Raw genomic sequence first — 20,311 nt, forward strand, 5'->3', positions numbered from 1 at the left:
AGCCCAGAGACACAGGCATGTCGTTTTGTGTGTGCTTCCTCCATTCAAGGTACATGAAATCAAGTGAGGACTGTTGATCACAGCTGACAAAATGTGTGCTTTGTTTTGTTTTGTAGTGTGGCAGTGAGGATATGTGCTGCATGCCTTATGGCATAAAATACAGTTTGACGTCTGCACAGAGCAGAGGAAGCAACACCCAGCATGGTCTTGTTTGTACCCCTTGCAAAGGGCAGCTCTTGGAGTGACCTGTTCCTTCAACGGAAGAAGCAAATTCCTGAATGAACTATCCCACAACTGCACCTGGACTTTTCCCTGGTGTAAATAAGGTGAACAGTCTGGAGGCCATGCCATCAGAGCAAAGCAAACACCTAAGATATTGGTGTAGAGGTAGCAGTGGACAAACAGTGAGGTTCTGTTATTTCTATGCTGTAACCAGAGGTGTGGCTCTCACACAGATAGTCAAACTGTAGCTATCTACCCAGAAATATCAGAGACATTAGTGCCACAGTGACTTTGAGGGGGATTTTTCACAATAAGATGTCTAAGATAGCTAAGTTAAAGCACTGCTTGTGATTCCAAAGTCTCTTCACTGAAGATGTCTTGGTGGGATTCTTTGCCAACTTAAAGGGGATAGGAGTCATCCAACTAAATAACTTCAAACTTTCCATGCTAGGCATTTAAGACTAAACTCATCCATCTTGGTTTGCTGTACTTTTGGGAGGAAGTGATTTAAATAATAAAGGTCTCTGAGATAGAATGACAATCTCTTATTTTTATTTTAAACGAATAAACAATTTCTGGTTTTGATTCTCATTCCAAAACAACATATTTGTCTTGCAAATCGTGAGTGAAAATGAATCCATGAAAATTACGAAATGGCAATACCATGACAAGGATTAGAAAAAAGGAATTTTTTGTTTGCTTTTGTTTGGTGAAGGGGTTGGAGAGAACTTAAGGTCTAGATCTAATCCGTGGGGCTGCAGAGGATGCACCTCACTGATCTAAAGTCCCTCACTTGCACAAATTATAACACATTACCCAGCATGTGTTTCAGCGCAACTGGCATTTCCTATTAAACAGATGAGCCTCCTATGCTCAGTATACTTCCTCTGAAGTACTATGGACAGCTAGCATAAGAGGAGATGATATAATCCTCTAGACTATCACAGGAGGGTGGGCAATGCACTCAACTTAGGGCATTTAAGTTACAAATGTGGACAAACTAATTCCACTGTGTGAGTCTGTTCTATTAGCTGAAGTATTGGCTCTGACAGCATTGTGTCATAAGGACTGGGCATTTATTTCATTAAGCTTGATCTGTGGATAATTGTATTGTTACTCAACAATTAAATTACTGACCAATATTCTGGATTTTGTTGCAGCTTAAAAGAGAGCTGAAGTTAGGTGGGTAATATAGGCTTTATTTTGTCTATGTTCTTGTCCTTACCAGGAGGTTAATGGGGAGAAGTAAGTGCCACTTAGGAGAGAAATAAAGCCATTGTTGCTCTCTTTTTTTTTCTTTTTTTGTTCCACCTATTTTCTGTCTCTTTCTAAAGGCAAAGAGGTTCAAAAAAGTTCTGCCACCAAAATAAACAGGCAAACCAGATTTTGTGACAAGGAGAAGCTGCATCCAAACTGGAGGAAGGTGAACCGTCTTGAGAATTTGGTGTGCCAAGGAAGGAGGAACTCCTCAGCTTGTTGCTTTCTGTCTCAGTTTCCACTCTTAGAAAACACCATCACCAGGGTATTCACCCGAGTTTGTAAAGTGCTTTTAGACCATTTGAAAGGCATCCCTATCTGAGGATTAGGTCTTATCATGATGATATGTTTCAGGAGAGAAACTGGTGTGATTTCATGAAACTTCACACTGCTAAGAAAGAAAGATGGAATTTCAGCAAATGAATCATAATCATTTGTTCCATCCCCCCCTCCCTTTCCCCTCCACTTACAAAATCTCTTCTCAGAAGGAAAAACATTTTCTGGAGATTATCACACTTCTCTTCAAGCCCACCTTGAGAGCTTTCTTCATCTGCTCGTTCCTCAGGCTGAAAATGAAGGGGCTCATCAGAGGAGTTATCATTGTGTTGAGCAGGGCCACCATTTTGTTATAGGAAATGTGGTGATTTGAAGGCCACATATACAGGAAGATGCAGCTACCATAGCCCAAGATGACAAAGGTGAAATGAGAGGAGCATGTAGAAAATGCCTTGTTCCGTGACGAAGCTGAGGGCAACCTAAGGATGGTGTTAATGATGTATAGGTAGGACATTGCTGTCATAACCAGTGAGCCAAGGAGGATGATGGAAAAGGTCATGAAACTTATCAGCTCCACAGTCTGTGTTTCTGCACAGGATAACTTGATCAAAAGCACGACGTCACAGAAGAAGTGGTCAATACGATTGGCATTGCAGAAGGGCAGCCTGACAACTAGGACAGTGGGGACAATGGTGGCCAGGAAGCCTGCAGTCCATGACCCCAACAGGAGCTGAACACAAAGCTGACTGTTCATTAGCATGGGGTACTGAAGAGGGTAGCATATGACCACATAACGGTCGTAGGACATGACAGCCAGAAGGAGAAACTCGATGCTGCCCAAGAGGGAGAAGAAGTAGCACTGAGTTATGCAAGCTGGGTAGGAGATGGTTTTGTTGCCCATCAGCAAGCTTGCTACTGTTTTGGGTATGATGGATGTAGCAATGAAGATCTCCAAAGAGGAGAGGTTGCAGAGGAAAAAGTACATAGGTCTGTGGAGGTCTCGGTCAGAAAGAATGAGGGCAATGATCAGCAGGTTTCCAACTAAGATCACCAGGTAGGAAGCCAGGAAAGTGATTGCTATTAGGTACTCCTGATGGTGGAGGGAGCGGAAGCCCAAGAGAAGGAACTCTGTGACAGTCGTATGGTTCAACATATCTGCAACAACTGAGCTGCAGTGAGTAAGAGAAGCTGGTGAGTGGAGGAAACAATTCCTCAGAAGGTTAGAGGAAGTGGAGACAGCTAGAGAAATGTAGAAGTATAATAAAAGAGATACATGGGGTTACTCACAAGAAGTCTGTAAGGAAAACAGAGAAGAGAGGAGAGGCAAGGAGAAACAACATAGAGTAAGGAGACACCATTTTAAACAGTAACAACAAACTTAGTTTCTAGGTTAGAGTAGGAATCCACTATTAATAACATGTAAGTTTTTGCATTTGAGCTCCTTACTCAAGTGTCCTTTTATAGTCAAAGGAGAAAAAATAGACATTTCTCAGTCATTCTTTCTCTAGTCTATCTTAAACTGATATTTTAGGATGAGATAAAATCCATCCTGGAGAAAGATAAAACATCTCTTCAAAGTGACATTAACCTTTGGATTAGGTAAGGAGTGGAAAGAAGGAAGAAGGAGAATGGTGACATAGGAGGAGGTGTATGGGAAATAAAGGCAATGGGAGGGACAAAGCCAAAGAAAGGGAAGACAAATATTCTATGATTAAAACTGTGGTCTTTCTCTCCAAGCTTGAACTATTCCCTATAGAGCAGAAATCTTTACAAACAGATTCTTCTTCAGTTGCAGCAATCTTTCTTGCTGAGAAATGGTTTTGATAAAACCTTCTGGCCATCAGAAGGAAAAATAAAAATGAATACAAGCAATACAAAGGAGAGAGGAAAAAAAGAAAATCCTAGGAGACAAAAAGATATGTAGGGAAATTCATCAGTTGGGGATAAGAAAAAAAAAAGCCCTACCCTGTAAAACAAATAAACAAGCAAACAAACAGAACCACGAAAGACTTTTTTTTTTTTCTTCGTATGAACACTGGAAAGATGAAGCTTGGTTTGATATGGAGTCGGTCCTGAATTCATTACCTGAGGTCGTGAAGACAACGAATTCTCAATGCAGTCCTCTCAAGACAGTCTACCCCTATGTAGACCATCTCCTTTCCATCCTGCTGCTTTTGCTCACAGAACTTGAATAAGCCCAAAAGAGAGAACAATACTACTCTGTGCTTGTTAGCTGGACCTGGCCAACAAGCTAAAGCAGAGGAAGGGGCAGAGACCCAGGCACATAGACACAGACTGGTCAGCAAAGTCTCATTGCCTGAGAAATATCACAGGCAAAGGAGGACAGTCACAGGCAGGCAGGCAGGCAGGCAGGCAGTCTAGGAACTCAACAACAACAACAAAAATAGCAATCAACAAAAAATGAGGTGAAATGCAACAAAGCAGTTACTTACATTAATCTATGTGCAGGAAACACTGTCAAGGGGAAACAGAAGGCCAGCAGAATTTCTGCAGACCATCATCTCCTTCCCTCTCCTCCCACAACCTTGAGAGAACAATCTGGCATGTCTCATTTCAAGGTTCTTGCAGAGCCTCTTTGAGTCAGCTGCTAATGCCGTTTGTTCTGATGCACTGTGCTGCCAGACAGAAGTAAGCTCTGATTTTTTTCCCTTTCAAGTAAAACCACCCAAAGCCCTTTGGCATTCCCTGAAGAATCACGGTCCTTTGTGCTTTCCTGAGATGCTCCTCAGCAGAGTCGGTCTGAGAGGGTGACAGGACATTAATTAAAATGATAGCTGGTACCCAGGTGACCTAACCCCTGCAGAAATGTAGATCCATTTTGTGAAGCAGTCTAAGAGAGAGAAAAACACAAAATCTTTAAAAGTGCTATCAAGAAATGTAATCTGTGAAAGCAGTTCCTGTGGAGCTACTGTCATACTCCCTGCCTTATCTTTCTAATGTTGGCCATCTAAAAGACAGATTTTAAATGTTCAAGTAGTCACCTTAGGTTCCCTTAGGTTAGTCAGTGGAGTTTAGGACATGATTCAACTTTTCGCAAAATGGATTTCTAAAGGAGAGGAGAGGAACAGATTCCTCCTCTCTAAGGGCAGAGGGAGGCTTGAGTGACAGACTGACATCAAGGCATCTTCATTGCTGGCCTCTGGGAGCTCTTCAGGGGTGAGACATTGGTTCCTAAGGGCCACCTGACTATCTTCTACCCCTCCAAAAGGAAGTATGAACCTGAGGGTTCAGAGTTATAACTGCCAACATAATGCAGACCTCTCTTACCACTTAATGCATCTAAGTTAGGACTAGGCACCTCTGTTTTGACCTCTGAATTGTTCACCTAAAGTTCAGCGAGAGCAATCTCATCCATGGTGACACTGAGCAAGGCTTTCCCTTTCCCTGAGTACAGGCAGGCTCTTAGTCCACCTCCTTTGTACTCAGTGTGGACAGCCCCAGCAGAGCATAAGCCTCTGCCCATAGGCTTGTTACTGAACTCCAGTGTTCACAGGGGACTATTGGACCCTGTCTCTGTCTAAGCTGGGCTCTAGATCTCTTCTCATTTCAACCCATTTCCTCATTTTCCGATACATCCAGGGGGTGCAGAGGAGTGGCTGGAGTAGCCCAGTGTCCCCTCAATTTCCTCATCAGTCTTTCAGGAAGCAGGTACCCATGTCGTTGTGCTTCCAGCTGATGTATCACCTCGTGTAGGGTTGATGCACAGAGACATTTGGCCAGTCTTCCTGCATCTTTGGATCCATTTTGACCACAGCACTTTGCTTGCAAAGGGTTTGCGTGAAGGAATTCTGAAGAATGTGTGCTATGAGTAATCGTCCTTATGAAACACATCCACCTGTCTCTAGTGAGTGTGGTCATGTACACCAGTCAGGGTGGCATTTTATCCACACTCAGCATCCTTCTGTAACTGTAAGGGTGAACAGAGAGCAGCTGTTCTTGGTGGGGGTCTCTGCTGGGCCAGTCTCTAACCACACCTGGAGCAATGCTCCAGATGTGACCCCAGTTGTGGGAGCATTTGGCACCACCACAGCCATCACCTGGGGTCAGGGCTGGTGCTGCTGGGTGGGGGGAAGCACCACCCACCGCAGCTCACAGCTCTGGGTGCACAGGGGTGCACACAAGCAGTGATGGGACCCCTCCTCTCCCATGGAGCCAAACCAGAGGGGACAAGGGGTCCAAAGGGCTCTGGGGAACATGATGGGGAGACAGAAAGAGTGGAGGAGGGTTGGGAGAGCTGTTACTAGACAGCAGTGGGTGAGGAGCAGGAGGAGGGCCCGTGACACCCAAGGAAGTGACCAAGAGGTGGAGCTCAGTACTGAACTGATCAGCTAGGGTTTTCTTCATTGTTTTCACTGCCTGTAGAGCAAGTGTGAAGCTTTCATCATTGAGGCAACTGCTGTCCTTGTGCTTCAAATGGTTCCTGGAAACGCACCTGTTAGCTTTGAGCATGAACTGTCTTTCAACCAGAAGCTGGAAGCTTGACTTCCTGCTGCTCTGTGTACCTGGAGGTTGGCTCCAAGGTCTTCCAGGCCATGTGTCTCTCCAGCAGGGGCCGGGGCTTGACCCAGAGAAAGTCATGGCATCTCCCTGGTCCCCCTTGAGAGAAGGAAACTACAGAGACACTGGCCTTCTGACAAGACTTTGCTGCCCAACCAGAAGACCATTTCCTCTTCGCTGTGGAAATCTTCACTGTGGAATTGAACTCCTCCACTCCCAGCTCAGTCCACTTTCCTTCTTAGAGGATCTTGTGAGTGTGCTTCTCCTTTAGCTGAGTGAGGTGCAAGCACAGGGCAGTGAGGGGAAAAACTCACTGACAGACCAGGTCCCGTGACCCTGTACAAAGTCACAGTGAGCCCTTTTTTCCTCTTGGGATGCACAAGTGCTCATGCTAAGAGCAACTGCAATGGCAAAAATTTCTACCCCGTCACACACTGTGCTCCCACAGTGAGATGGAGGTATTGAAAAACTAAATAAATATGTAGTCAGACTCCTCCACTGAAGATCATTTTCTGGAAAAAATGGGTTTCAAAATGTTGAACTACCCTTCCACATCAGGGGTGGATGTAATCTGCTGCAGGATGCGTACATCAGAGCTAGTCACTTCGCATTCCCCGTGCAGTGCCCGGAGGAAGGGTGCAGACGGTAAATTGGCATGAGGAGAGGGTCTATCTCCCTGGAATGGAGACATCTAGAAAGGATCAGGTCACTCCTTGCCTTCACTTGAGTGTTTCTCTGCCTTGCTGGAGCGGGAGCTGGTGTGAGTGATTCAGGTACAGGCACCTCTGCTCAAGAGGGTAAGGCTGGGGGAGATGAATGCCTCACAAGGATCTTCTCTTTCAGGAACAGCTGGCATGAGGGCTGTATTCAGCTCTCATTTTGGTGAAGAGAGATTATTCCCACTGGGTCACTGGACCAAGTCCCCTCCACCCAGCTCATGGCACCCATCCCCAGGAATCCCACCACATAGTAGGGTCAGTTTGACACCTCCATTTACACCTCCGGCAGAGCAGAACTGACTCCTCTGGAGACCATGGGCAGAGGCCCCTGCTGCGCATGGCACACTCAGCCAGTGCAAACCAGAGCCCCAGAAAGGGAGCTGCACGAAGAGAGAGGAGAGAGGAAATGGGGGGGTTTCTATGAGAAATGGAATGGGTTGGGCTCCGAGAAGCCTGCTCTAACTTGTCACTGTCTTTTTCTCCTTGAACAGTCCCTCATGCCCGGGGTGAGCAAATGTCCAACAGAAGCGCCCTCAAAGAGTTCCTCCTCTTGGCATTTGCAGACACACGACAGCTGCAGCTCTTGCACTTCTCGCTCTTCCTGGGCATCTACCTGGCTGCTGTCCTGGGCAACGGCCTCATCATTGCAGCCATAGCCTGCAACCACCACCTCCACACCCCCATGTACTTCTTCCTCCTCAACCTCTCCCTCCTCGACCTTGGCACCATCTCTGCCACTGTCCCCAAATCCATGGCCAATTCCCTGAGCAACACCAGGGTCATTTCCTACTCAGGATGTGCTGCCCAGGTCTTTTTCTCCTTTTTCTTATGCTCAGCAGAGTTTTATCTCCTCACCATCATGGCATATGACCGCTATATTGCCATCTGCAGACCCCTGCACTATGGGACCCTCATGGGCAGCAGTGCTTGTGCCAAAATGGCAGCAGCTACCTGGGCTACTGGTTTTCTTAATGCTCTCCTGCACACTGCTAACACATTTTCAGTTACATTCTGCCAAGGCAATGCTGTGGAGCAGTTCTTCTGTGAAGTCCCCCAGATCCTCTGGCTCTCCTGCTCAGACTCCTACCTCAGGGACATTGGGGTTCTTGTGATTAGCGCCTGTTTAGGCTTTGGGTGTTTTGTTTTTATTTTGCTGTCCTATGTGCAGGTCTTCACTGCTGTGCTGAGGATCCCCTCTGAGCAGGGCAGGCACAAAGCCTTTTCCATGTGCCTCCCTCACCTGGCTGTCGTCTCCCTCTTTGTCAGCACTACAGCATTTGCCTACCTGAAGCCCTCCTCCCTCTCCTCCCCAGCTCTGGATCTGGTGGTGGCAGTTCTGTGTGCAGTGCTGCCTCCAGCTGTGAACCCCCTCATCTACAGCTTGAGGAACAAGGAGCTCAAGGAGGCACTGAAGAAACTGATTCAGCTGGTACTAGTTCAGCAGCAATAGTTACCTCTCTTCACAAGTGATTTCCAATCTATCTCAGGCAACTCTTGCAGTTTGTGAGTTCTATCTGTGATAGTCATGTTTTTACACAAATATCTGAATTCATCCCACTTCTCCAGAAGCACAAACCCTGTCTGCTCCGCTGGCACTGCAAAGCAGCACCGCCAAACTGGGTCCCTGCGGGGAGCACAAGGGAGGGGAGCAAGGATGGCTGCCCAGGCCAGGATGGACACCCTCCACTTGGGGAAAGGCTCTCTGGGGAGCAGAGTTGTCTCTGGAGAAGAGGAAAGGAGCAATTGTGTGCTTGTGGGGAGGAATAAATGAAAAGCTGTTTCTATGTTTGTCATCTGAGGGCAGGATGCTCTGTCACTGTTTGAGGAGTCTCAGGGCCAGGACTCTTGTGCTGTCCTGGGGAGAGGGGCTGGCGCAGAGCGGCTGCAGACAGTGCAGGTTAAGGATCTTCTGGAAATAAGAGTAGGGCAGACAGAGATTGACTGGCCTCAATTTTCTTGTGCCATTGCTGGCCCCCCGCCCTGGGGCTGATGGGGAGGCTGACACCCCTCTCTGCACCCAGGAGCTGCTGTGCCCTTCAGGGGGCTGGGGCTGTTGTGTGAGTGCCCAGAGCTCTGCAGCATCCTGTGGTGGGCATTGCTACAGGGCCACCTCCAGCCTGGGCTGCTCTGCTGAGCTGGGGTGGGCTGGGGAGAGGGCAGGGGAGGTGGGGAGAGCCTGTGAGAGGCTGGGCTGGGCTGGAAAGGGCCCAGGAGAGGCAAAAGGCCAGCAGGCAGCTCCTGCGTATGCATGGGCAGTGTGGGAGCACACAGCTGTGTGCTGACAGGGCAAGTGCAGGACTCCTGGGAAAGGCACCAGGACGTGGAGGGTGCAGAAGGGAAGAGCCCGGGGTGTTGCCTATGTTGCATGGACACCCTGGGGAAGCTGTGCCAGGGCCATTGTCCCAGATGCCTGTTGGGGGAAGCTCACAACTATGGGGTGCAGGGCACTGCTGGGAGAAGCATACAGCTATGGGGGAGGGAAGGGACTGCTGGGGGAAGCTCACAGCTATGGGAGGTCATGGCACCACTGGGGAAGCTCACAGATTTGAGGGTCAGGGCACTGCTGGGGGAAGCTCACAGCTCTGGGGCTGCAGGGCACCACTGGGGGAAGTTCAGAGCTATAAGGGGGTCAGGGCACTACTGGGGGAAGCTTACCACCACCACCCACTCAGGAAGCCCTGTTGGCCCTCCTGTGCCAGGAGAAGGGGTGCAGCTCTTTCTCCCTTTAGGACCCTTCCTGACTTCAACTGGAGGGTCCTGAACCCCTTTTGTGCCCCAGGGAAACAGCCCCACAGAGGGGCACTCTGAGGGCCTTGTCGCTAGTGAGAGGGCAGGGGCTGGGGGACTCTGAGGCAATGGGAGGGTGTCGAGGTGTCCTTGGGTGTGCAGGGTTTCCTGGGGGTCCCTGAGGCCATGAAGGTGGCAGGGAGTGCAGGGGTGTCACTGAGGCCTTGGAGGTACAGAGGAGTGCAGGGGTGTCACTGAGGCCATGGGGGTCTGGGGTCCATGGGGAGGAGACAGGCAGATGTCCAGGCTTTGCTAGGACCGGAACTAAAAACAAAGCCCAGCCAGGAGCAATGAGGGCCTGGAGGGATGAAAGAGGGAGAGGAGGTAAAGACAACTTGGCTGGGATAATGATCATGAGGGCGTTTTTGTCGCGGTGGTAAGGCCCATTGGTGAAGCCTGCCGAGGCTTGTCTGCCCCTTGCACTATCATCCCCTGCTGCTCATCCATGTGAGCACCCAAGGCACTGCCTGGGGAGACCCGCAAAGCATCAAGCACAACTACCTGCTCTGTGGGCAACGATCTGGGGACCCGGGAGCCCCAGGCAGTTTTCTCTTTGATCCTGCTAGTAAGGGCGAAGGGCTGGAGGAGGTAGGGACAGATCCTGTGGGTCAACAACTGGTTGCACAGCTGGTGTTGGCAACAGGGTTGTGGTTGTTACGACCATGGGGCCTTCTCTGAGAATCAAGGATTGCTTGGAAGACATTGGGTCAGCCTGACCAAGTAGGGCAAAAGCACCTTTGCTACCGCCTGGCAAACCTGGTAAGGAGACCTTTACACTGGGAATGACAGGAGGGAGAGGATGACCAATAATCAGGCGAGGAAGTGGTGGATCAGGTTGGCAAGGAAAGGCTGTGGGGTGAAGGAAGCCCACCTCGAGCATATCCACATGAATAAGGACATGCCTACAGGAAAGCATCATGGGGGAAGCTCTCATACCCTTCCTGAGAAATCAGCACAGCTGGCACCTCTCTGAAGTGCTCATACACTAATGCCTGCAGCATGGGGAGCAAACACCAGGCATAAGAGGTCTGTGTGCAGCTGTGGACTTTGAGCTCATTGGGATCACAGAGACATGGTGGGATCACTCACAGGAGTGGAGTGCTGCAATGGATAGACACAGGCTCTTTAAGAAGGACCGGTGGGCAAGGCAAGGAGGGGGAGTTGTCCTTCATGTGAGAGAGCAGCTCAAATGAGCCAGTGGAGAGCTTATGGGTCAGGGTTATCAGGCAGAGCAACGTGGGTGACATTGCGCTGGGTGTCACCTTCAGACACCTGATCAGGAAGAAGACACAGACGAGGCCTTCTTCAGACAACTGGAAGAAGTCTCATGTTTGCAAGCCCTGGTCCTCCTAAGGGGGGACCTTAACCACCCTGATATCTGCTGGAGGGACAACTCAGCAGGGCACAAGGAATCCAGGAGGTTTCTGGAGTGCATTGACGACAATGTCCTGACAAAGGTCACTGAGGAGCTGATGAGGAAAGGTGATCTGCTAGCAATAAAGATCACAGGTGTTAGCTTCCCCACAGTGCCTGACCTCCCCCCAGCACAGCTGCTGTGAGCTTCCCCAGAGAGTGCCCTCAGCCCCCACTGCTGTCAGCTTCCCCCAGTGGTGCTCTCACCTCCCAAAGATGCCATCTTTCCCTGACACTACCACATGCCCTGTATTTTCCAGGAGAAATTTCCCACCACAGCCTCCATACCCTGGCTGGCTGCCAAAACAGCCCTTGCAGCTGCCCCCAAAATGGCCAGAGTGAAGCATCTCCATCATTCAGCCCAAAGCTGGAGAGCAAGGTGGGAGGAGTGTGTGTGTGTTGGGGGGGTAGGTCATGGTCAGGCCAGTCTCTCCCCTTTAGTAAAGCAACTGCAATGAACATGCTGACCAGTGTGTCCAGGGCAGAGCTCTGGGAGCCAGGACACATCCCAGGCACCCACTGCCTCCACCAGCAGAACGGACACAAAATGCAGTCCCTCCTGCTCCTCAAGAGACAAGCCAGAGGAGCCGTTTCCAGCCTCAGGCGATCCAAGAGCAGGACTGCAAGTGGCCAGATGTCATGAAATTCAGCAGAAGGGACCAACTCCAGCCTTGGCTGAGACACAAAAGCAGGTTTCCTTGTTCTATCAGGAAACTGCTTTGAACCAATTCTTTTGGTCATCACCCCTGCTAGAGCAAAGCAAAGCACGCTGGTGCCCATTGGCCTCCAAGGTGCTTGTGCCTGTGCTGCCTCGCCTCATGCGCTCGCCTGGTTGCCTAGTAATGATGTCACAGTCTCTGATGTCACAGTTGCTGGTGACCACCGGAGGAGATGGTCAGGTTCTGACGGGCTCAGTTGTCTGCCTTCCCCCCGCCTTTCAAGTCAGGCTTGCTTTAGTGCATTGCCTGCAAGGTGTATTGGGAAGAACCCCATCTGAGCAGCCTCTGGTACGGAAAGCAATCTGAAGAAGGCAAAGTCCCTGTTACCTGGAGATGTCAGCCGCTGTGCAAATAGCTGTAAGTAGCACAGATGGTTAGAAAGGGAAAATCTTGACACTGGGGATACCTGTAGCTGTTTGAGATTGGAGGGCATTTTCATATTTGCAGCATGCTTGGAGGGTGAAAATCTCTTCACAGTCCTCCTGGGACACATTTCCTGGGGCTGTTGCTTGGTGCAGCAATGGTTTCCCTGTGGGAAACACTACAGTCTTTGTGGAAGGTAAATTTCACACAGAAACCTGAGCAGCTTCACGTCTTGCCCAGCAGCATCTCTAAGCTGGCAGAGGAGGTGGCCTTGGATGGTACTTATAAGCCGTGGCTTCACTGAGGTGCTCCTCAAGTGCAGATAATCCCCCCAACCTCAGAACCCATTGTTTTGGGTCCTCACCATCTCTTGCAGCCTCCCCCACCTGCTACCTTCACCTGAGAGGCACACACCAAATACCTCAGCCTGGCACAGGCACACACCACCGTGCCTCTCCTCACCCCTCCCTGCTCCGTGCACGCTCTGCACCTCTTTCTGCACGGCCTCTACCACACACGCATGTGTTTATGCAGGACTTTGAATCCCTACCAGGCAAGAGAGCATGAGATTCTGTCTACCTTGCATCTCTTCTCTCAGTCAATTGACAAAAATCGGAGAGGGGAAAGGAGAGTCTTGCAAATAAAGCTTGGAGTTGGCTGCACCTCACACTGTGGCCTGGGACCCATCGTATTTCCCATGTCTTCAAAAGGGGACCAAACAACTGTTCTGTCCCATGTGGGGCAGTGCATCCATACATCTGCAAGGTAGAAATCTGCAAGTGGAAGGCAAGAAGGGAATGGGAAGGGTCTTCATTGCACTGACTGTGATATCGAGAATCTAGCCCTTTCCCAGAGCATGGTTACTCCCTGCAGCAGCTTCACAACGGAGCCATAGCACCAATCCCAACCTGAGGGCTGTAGTCAGTGATTGACTTTGCAGGGGTTCCAAGCGATGGGTTTTCCAGCCTTTCCAGTCTCCTCCTGGATGACCCTCTGCTTTGCTCCTTCACAGCAAGACATGTCCTGCCACAAGGCCAGTGACTGGAGAGCCCAGTTTAGACTGCCGGCCCATGGGGGATGCCAGGACCCACAGGAGTCATGCTGGGACAGAGACCTTTCCTCTGGGAGTGTTCAGAAGAGGAACACCATGCAGGAGGCCAAAGAGGAGCAGCATGCTCCCCTTTCCCCCTCCCACCTGGCTGCGGAGGAATTTGCCAGCTTCATCGACTTCCTCACCGACAGGGGTGTGTTTTACAGCCTCCGGACAGTCCTAGAAGAAACCACCCAGAAAATAAAGGAGGTCATGGTGGCATACGGAGAGCTCAACTGCAGCCCAGAGACGGAGTCTCCAAGGTGTTCCTGTCAGAGCGAGAGGATCCATTTCTGCTCCTGCCACTACCCTGCCTCCTCCAGCTTGGGAGGGGACTGGGGAAAGTAATGCATGGCCAGAGCTGGGCAGAACCCACAGTGGAGCATGCTGGACACCTCTGCTGCCCAAATTGCATGCAGGAAGGAGAGGAAGAGGACAGAGGAAGCGGTGAGGGTTTGCCACCCAAAGGTCTCCCTCTTTTAAATCTCGGTGCCCTGGGCCTTTTCCCAGACTGGAAAGCCACAAAGAACATGATCCGATTTGATTGGAAAATAAACGTATAGTGTTGTATAGAGATAACACGCACCAAAATCTCAACATTATCCCTTCCCTGTGGCATTTGCATGCACTTGTACACATGACCAGCTCTGTGTAATGTCCTCCTTCGCACCCAACAGTAAGTATTTGGGGTGTAAGGGAGTGAGAGAGGAAGAAGGTGGTAAATTTCTCTTCTTGGCTTTCATCACTTGAAAGCTGAAGCCCAGCATGGGCAGAAGGCACTTTTGTTAAAGGTGTGTGCCTTGCAAAGGCTGCTTATAGTACTGGGCCTTACCTCCTCTTTGGGCTACAGCGAGGCCCTGGGGGATCTGGCAAAGGCTCTTCTACACAGAAGCCCTCACCCCACAACGACTTGAGCAGAAGCTTCAGGTTCATACACTGTGAGCACATCCCCAGAGAACAAACCCAGTGCTATAAGCAGGACAAATGCATGGGGCTAGATCCTGGAAGAAGAGCAAGTACATGCTGTTTTGCTCTAGATTAGACTCATGTAGTGTAGGTATCAAAACCCTCCCATAAGCCAGGCATTAAAAGACTAAAACAGTTTTAAAATCTGGACTGAGACAGAGACATTGTGTATGTTCTGCTACCTTCTGAGCTATTCAGAGTAGCCTTGGATCACACTCTTAAGGTTTTTTTTTTCCCCACAGCTATGAAGATATAATAACTATCCCAAAACAGAAGCTCATTAGAATCCATAGTCTGCTCATTTCTGGAGGGTGGCGCTTGAAACAAATCTCCTGAGAAAAATCACACTCAAATTACAAGAACTGTGTGGCTGAATGAAAGCTGCAATCTGGTTCTGACTGTCCTGACCCTGCCCTCATGCCTGGAGAGGCACAAGTGCCACCTGTGTCATGAGCTCAGCTGTGCTCACAGCGCTGCCCAGCTCTCTGCAAGTGTTGGGAGAGCACGTGCTCAGCAGCATCTGGAGGTGTCCAAACCAGAACATTGAGCTGTCTGACCTGAGCTCCACCTCGAGGTCAAGGTCTGAACTTGACCACTTAAAAAAATGAATTCCAGTAGACCTCTAATTAAAAGTCACTGAGGCTTGGACTTCAGACTGGGCTTTGGCACCTCTTCAAACCAGAGATGGGATTTGCTTAGTTTAGTCTTCCCTTACTGCCTCTCTGTGCATCACGGATTTCGTATTTCACTTTCCTTTGACACATTCTCTTGTTTACTCTGGCAAGATCTTCACCCTCTTCCTTTCTCTTGCAGAGGGTTCCTCAAAAGGCAGCTGATATTCTGCCTCACAAGACCAACACGAGACCCCCACCAGGGGCTAGCAAAGACTGTGAAAAAGAAATCACAGCTGTCCTGAAAAAAGCAACCCCGCATGAAGTTTCTCATGGTCATCAGGGCCAGTTTCCCTCTGCCACTCCTCCTTTCTTCAAAGAAAAGACAGCATTATTCTCAGCCCTCCAAGATATCACCAAGGAGGTTGTTGTCCAAGTATTCAAAGCAGCAATGGAAGAAGGGTCCCACCTCCCTGACAAATCCCAGGGACACAGGGAGACCAAGCCAAAGACACCTGGAGAGGAACCTCAGCCAAAGCTGACATCTTTGTCACCTCTGCTGGCTAAAATCGCTCCAAGACCACCACTGCAGAAACCTCCACCTAGACCAAACAATGTGCCACCTCCACTGCGGAAGCAGAAACTTAAAGCCAAGAAATTGGAGATGGCCAAAGAAAACCCTCCAGGTTCCCAGGTAACTTTCTGTTTTTCCAGCTCAACCAAAACAACATCCTTGCATCAAGCATACGTTGCAGATGTTTCTCTTGTTCTCCCATCCAGCTCTGCATGATGTCTGCCTGAATTGTAACTTTACAATGTCTGCCTAAGAATCAGATCTTGCTTCCTTTACCTTTCACTAGAACAATGTAGTCTTCAAATTCAGGTATTCTTAGGGTTGTCCCTAAGATACTGCTTTTGGAGTAGTCACACGCTAGCCAGTGAGCTCTCTTGGCACAGCAGAGACACAGGTGCTTGATGTCACTGCAGCTCTTGTTTTTGCAGTAGGCGGTGCATGCCCTGTGCTCTGTGTCTTGAAGGCAAATTCACTTTTGGGGTAGGCAGATACCTGTAAGATAACCTCTACAGGGAAATGGGACACACAAATTGTCTCCAGCAAGACAGTCGAGGCAGGCAGGTCTCAGGACTTCAGTGAGGCTGTCTGGGGGCTCAGGCAGCTGCAGGAGTCACGGTTCTTATAGCCATAGCACCTCTATAAGCCTTTACATGAACCCTTGAGCCACCAGACATGCACAGTCCCAAGGTGAGGAAAGAACAGCCTTCCTGCACTCAGGGATCATAACCTCAGTGCTCACTGAGAGTGAATTTTAATCCCTTTGCTACTGCCGTCCTTCAGCGGGCAATTTTCACTCTGCTGTATTTCTTCCAGTGTCTCTCATGCAGACTGAAAATTAAGTCGTAGCTGAGGCTGAGCTGAGCTCTAGCATCCACGATTGCTGAGCAAGTTTGAAAAGCAAAGCTGTCGCTTTCTGTTACAAACACCTCTGATGCCTCAAGCTGCTGAGGTCCACTCAATATCCAAAGACGCTGGTCAGGAGAGAGCTGGGGCAGGGAGCCCTTTGACAAGACAAAATGATGACTCTCAAAATAGTGACTGCTTAACTGTGGGCATTAATTGTTTAATCTAGACTCCCACATCCCATCAGCCAGTATATCCCACCAAAACTCTGTCATGTCTTCAGCATAAGAGGCCATTTGCTCTTTTCCACTCCACAGGTATCAATCCCATCTTGCTCCCTTGGCTTCAGTGTGCATGGTCCAAGCAGGAGCAGAGTCTAGCCCGGCTCTGCTTTTGATCCATGTTAATCAGAAACCACTACTACCAATGAAAACACACCACGAGGGGGTCTTCATGTTTAGAAAATATTTGCTAGTTTTTACATTACAATGTAAAATGTAATGTAATGTAAATGCAATATAATTTTTTTTACATTTACATTTACATTAAATTTTAATTTTTTTACAATATTAATGAAATATATCATTTTTGATTTTTTTTTTTTTTTCTCATGCTGATTCTCTCTTGGCAACTGCACATATGGACAGGTGGGACCTCATCTCCCTCCAAGGACCCTGCTTGCTAAAAGGGTGGCAAGGAAGGATCCGTCGGGAGGAGGCAAGCATTTCCAAAGTCAAGAGGAGATTATCGAGTCTCTTGTGGAAAAGGCGCTCAGGAACATATTACACAATGATAAGCATGAACAATCACTTTCAGAGAAACTTGGATTTACCCCGGTTCCGGTAACAAAGGTACTCCCTGAGATGGAGTCGGGCTTTAAAAAACTGAAGGGCAGTTGCATACGATTAACATCACAGATTGACTGGGCTGAAGCGTCTAAGCAAGGAAATCTGAAGAGTTCTTCGAAACCTCAAAAACTGACAGCAGAAGGGATGGGCAAAAAGATTTCTCCTCCACAAAAAACAATTCTCAGCAAAGCAGAATTGCCCAAGAAACCCATTAGGCAACATGCCACTCCTCTGCCAGCAACCACAGAAACAACACCTCCAAAATTCCCTCAAGTGCTACCCCAAAAGGCAAAGGACTCAGCACAGCTGGCCACCGTGCAACTTCTCAGGCAAACAGCATCCTCTACAAAACCAAGGATCACAGATGACAGCCCGAGAAAACTACCTGTTCTACCAAACACTCAAGTCAACACCTCTGCAAGGCGCTCCTTACCTCCTCCAAAGCCTGCTAGCCAAAAGGCACTCGCTGTGTTCCCAGACATTGCGGGAAATCGGGCAGAGCCTTCCAAGTCCTGTGCCCACTCTGAAACAGCTACTACAACCCAGGAGAGCCTCTTTCCCAAAGACCACAGAGAGGGCACAGACACCAAAAGCCCGCTGCTGTTCTCCCCCAGATTTGAAATTCTCTCTGTTTAAACATGGATGTTGTTGTACAGATTTTTGCCCAGTGTATGCTTTGTCTTTACCAGTTCTACTTATTCTTATAGTCTTCTGAGATGTATTCAGTGTGAACAATCGGAATATCAGGTTTTGGCTCCCTCAACCTTCAACAAATGTCCCCAGTGATGAGAAGCTGAGCACTTCCACAGGTTCTTTGCGAATTATGTGTTTTTTTTTTTTTCCTGTGGCTTCCATCTCTCCTTGGGAGACAACACTACTGTTATTAACACTATTGGTCATTTGTACTATGGCCATGCTTCGGGGTCACAGGGAAGAAAACTCTGCTGTTAGCTGTGGGAATGGATAGAGATGCTTGATGTAGGGCGAGGTTATAATTACCACCAGTTCATCAGTGTGGGGGAAAGAAGGACACAGAAGGGAAGAAGCAGAAGGCGGCACAGACTGTTTGCCAGCCTGATTGTCCACAGAATGTGTCCATTCACTGTCTTTCTGACCCCACCTTCTTCTGGCGACTATCTGAACAACTTCAAAGAAAACTTCTTTCCCACAACAGTCTTCACTAATTTCCCAGTTGCTCAAATACTGGTATTTGGAAATTCCAAGCGCTAGGGCATGTTGAACTGTGTTGGTTCCCATGGTGCTAGCCAGGCATCCAAATGGTTCTATTAGCAATGATTTCCATTTATCTATTTAGACAGAAATCCAGGACCTTTGCAGGTGAACATCATTCATCAGCATTTCACCTTGAGTGTTTCTTTAAGTGACCTCTCTCTGTGAACCCAATGCAGTAGATTTAGCGCACAGGTGCAGAGTGGCCTGGAGGAAGGACTGCTTCATTTGGAAAAAGCCTCTTGCCTAGGAGATCCCACACCAACTCTGGCACCCTGTTCCAGTGTTTGACTACTGTCACGGTGAAATAATTACTCCTACTATCTAACTGGAGCTTCCCTTGCTCCAGCTTCTGCCCATTACTGTCCCCGTGCACCTCCAAAAAAATCTGGCACTCTATCTTCTCTGCAGCCTCCCACGAGGCAGCTGCAGACAGGGACAAGATCACCCCTCAGCCCTCCCTTCTCCAGGCTGGACAAGCCCATTTCTTCCAGTCTGCCCTCGTGCAGCTGGTGCTCCAGCCTCCCACCATCCTCATGGCCTCTTCTGGATTTGCTCCAATGTATGTCAACATCTTTCTTGTCCCAGGAGCCCCAAACTGGACACAGTGCTCCACCTGCCCTCTTGGAAGTGCCGAGTAGAGGAGAAGAACCACTTCCCCCACCCTACATGTCTGCTAATACAGCCCAGGGTGCAATTGGTGGTCTTTGCTGCAAAGCCACACTGGTGACCCCTGGTTAACTTGGTGTCCAACAGCACCCCCCACGTCCTTTTCTGCAAAGCTGCTTTCCAGCCCCTCTCCATCTGCAGCCGGTCTTGCTGCATGAGGTTCTTCAATCCCCCAAAAGCAGGACTGGGCAATTGCTCTTGTTGCACTTCATGAGATTTCTGTCACCCTGTTTCCTCAGACTACCAGTGCCCATCTGAACAGCAGCCTCTCACCCATTTCAGAGAGCTTTGGGAACCTTCGTGTAGGCAACTGCACTGAGCCCTTGATGGCTAACTTCTAGATGGCTAAGCTTAGATGAACAGAATCCCACTTCAGGTAGTGGCCTGGTAATAGGGGAAAATTTTACTGTTCGTGTCTCTGCAGTATTGCCTACCCAGCAAAGGTAAAGTCTATTGGAGCAGGGAAACTGGGGTGAAGACCCCCTGCCCTCAGCTGCACAGCCAGGGCACTGGACAGGTGATGTCTTTTTGTCTGGCCAGGCTCCAGGTGTGGGGTGGATGCCACCTCGAGGGCAGGAGCGCTGCGATTTTCATGGGCTTCCAGTGCAGCCGTGACTGTGCTGAAGGTAAGTGGACGGACCAGGCACATGCATCTGCAAAGGCCAGCGGTGGGAAAGGCATGGGGGGAAAGGGGAGCACGGGGGGCAGTGGGGCAGGGTGAGCAGCCTTGCTCAGGGCCCTGCGGCCGGGCCAGGGAGGGCTGATGGCTCTGAGGCCGGCTGGGCTCTGGATGCTGCTTTGGCATCAGCTCTGTGCTGGGAACATCGGGGTTTCACCCTTTGCAGGGAGCAGCCTGCGGTGGGGCCATGAGCGGGGCCCTATGTGGACCCAGGCCATGTCCTGCTCAGAGGCAGAGGAGCACGAGGGAGTGTGGGGATGGCCAAGGGCTCTGCCCCTTGCCCACCGGCAGAGCAGCCTGGGGGACAGGCAGAGCCTGTCTCTGTGCCCGGGGTCTTTCCATTCATGGAGTTGCAGAGGAGTTTTGGTGGGAAGGGACCTCTGGAGATCTCCAGTCCAACCTCCCATGCCGAGCAGGGCTGGTTGGATCCCTGTATTCTTGTCTGGTGATCACTGGACCGTGCCTGATGCTGGTTACCATCCCCAAACCTGCTCTGTTCCTCTTGGCCGGGCACTGCAGGACGGCAC

General features: G+C 49.5%; 2 protein-coding genes across 2 annotated transcripts in view; one reads left to right on the forward strand and one right to left on the reverse strand.

Annotated features, from left to right (window-relative positions):
* LOC136993797 (olfactory receptor 6M1-like) overlaps positions 1 to 2,740 on the reverse strand; it is an 81,351-nt gene extending 78,611 nt beyond the window's left edge. The window contains exon 1 of the mRNA XM_067308744.1: positions 2,024 to 2,740. Within this exon, the coding sequence (XP_067164845.1) occupies positions 2,024 to 2,740 (717 nt within the window). The remainder of the gene's footprint in view (positions 1 to 2,023) is intronic.
* The window catches only part of LOC136993818 (uncharacterized), a 487,107-nt gene that overhangs the window by 373,487 nt on the left and 93,309 nt on the right, over positions 1 to 20,311 (forward strand). The gene's annotated exons all lie outside the window — the stretch shown is intronic.

Source organism: Apteryx mantelli, chromosome 20 (assembly GCF_036417845.1).
Source record: "Apteryx mantelli isolate bAptMan1 chromosome 20, bAptMan1.hap1, whole genome shotgun sequence".
Taxonomy (NCBI): domain Eukaryota; kingdom Metazoa; phylum Chordata; class Aves; order Apterygiformes; family Apterygidae; genus Apteryx; species Apteryx mantelli.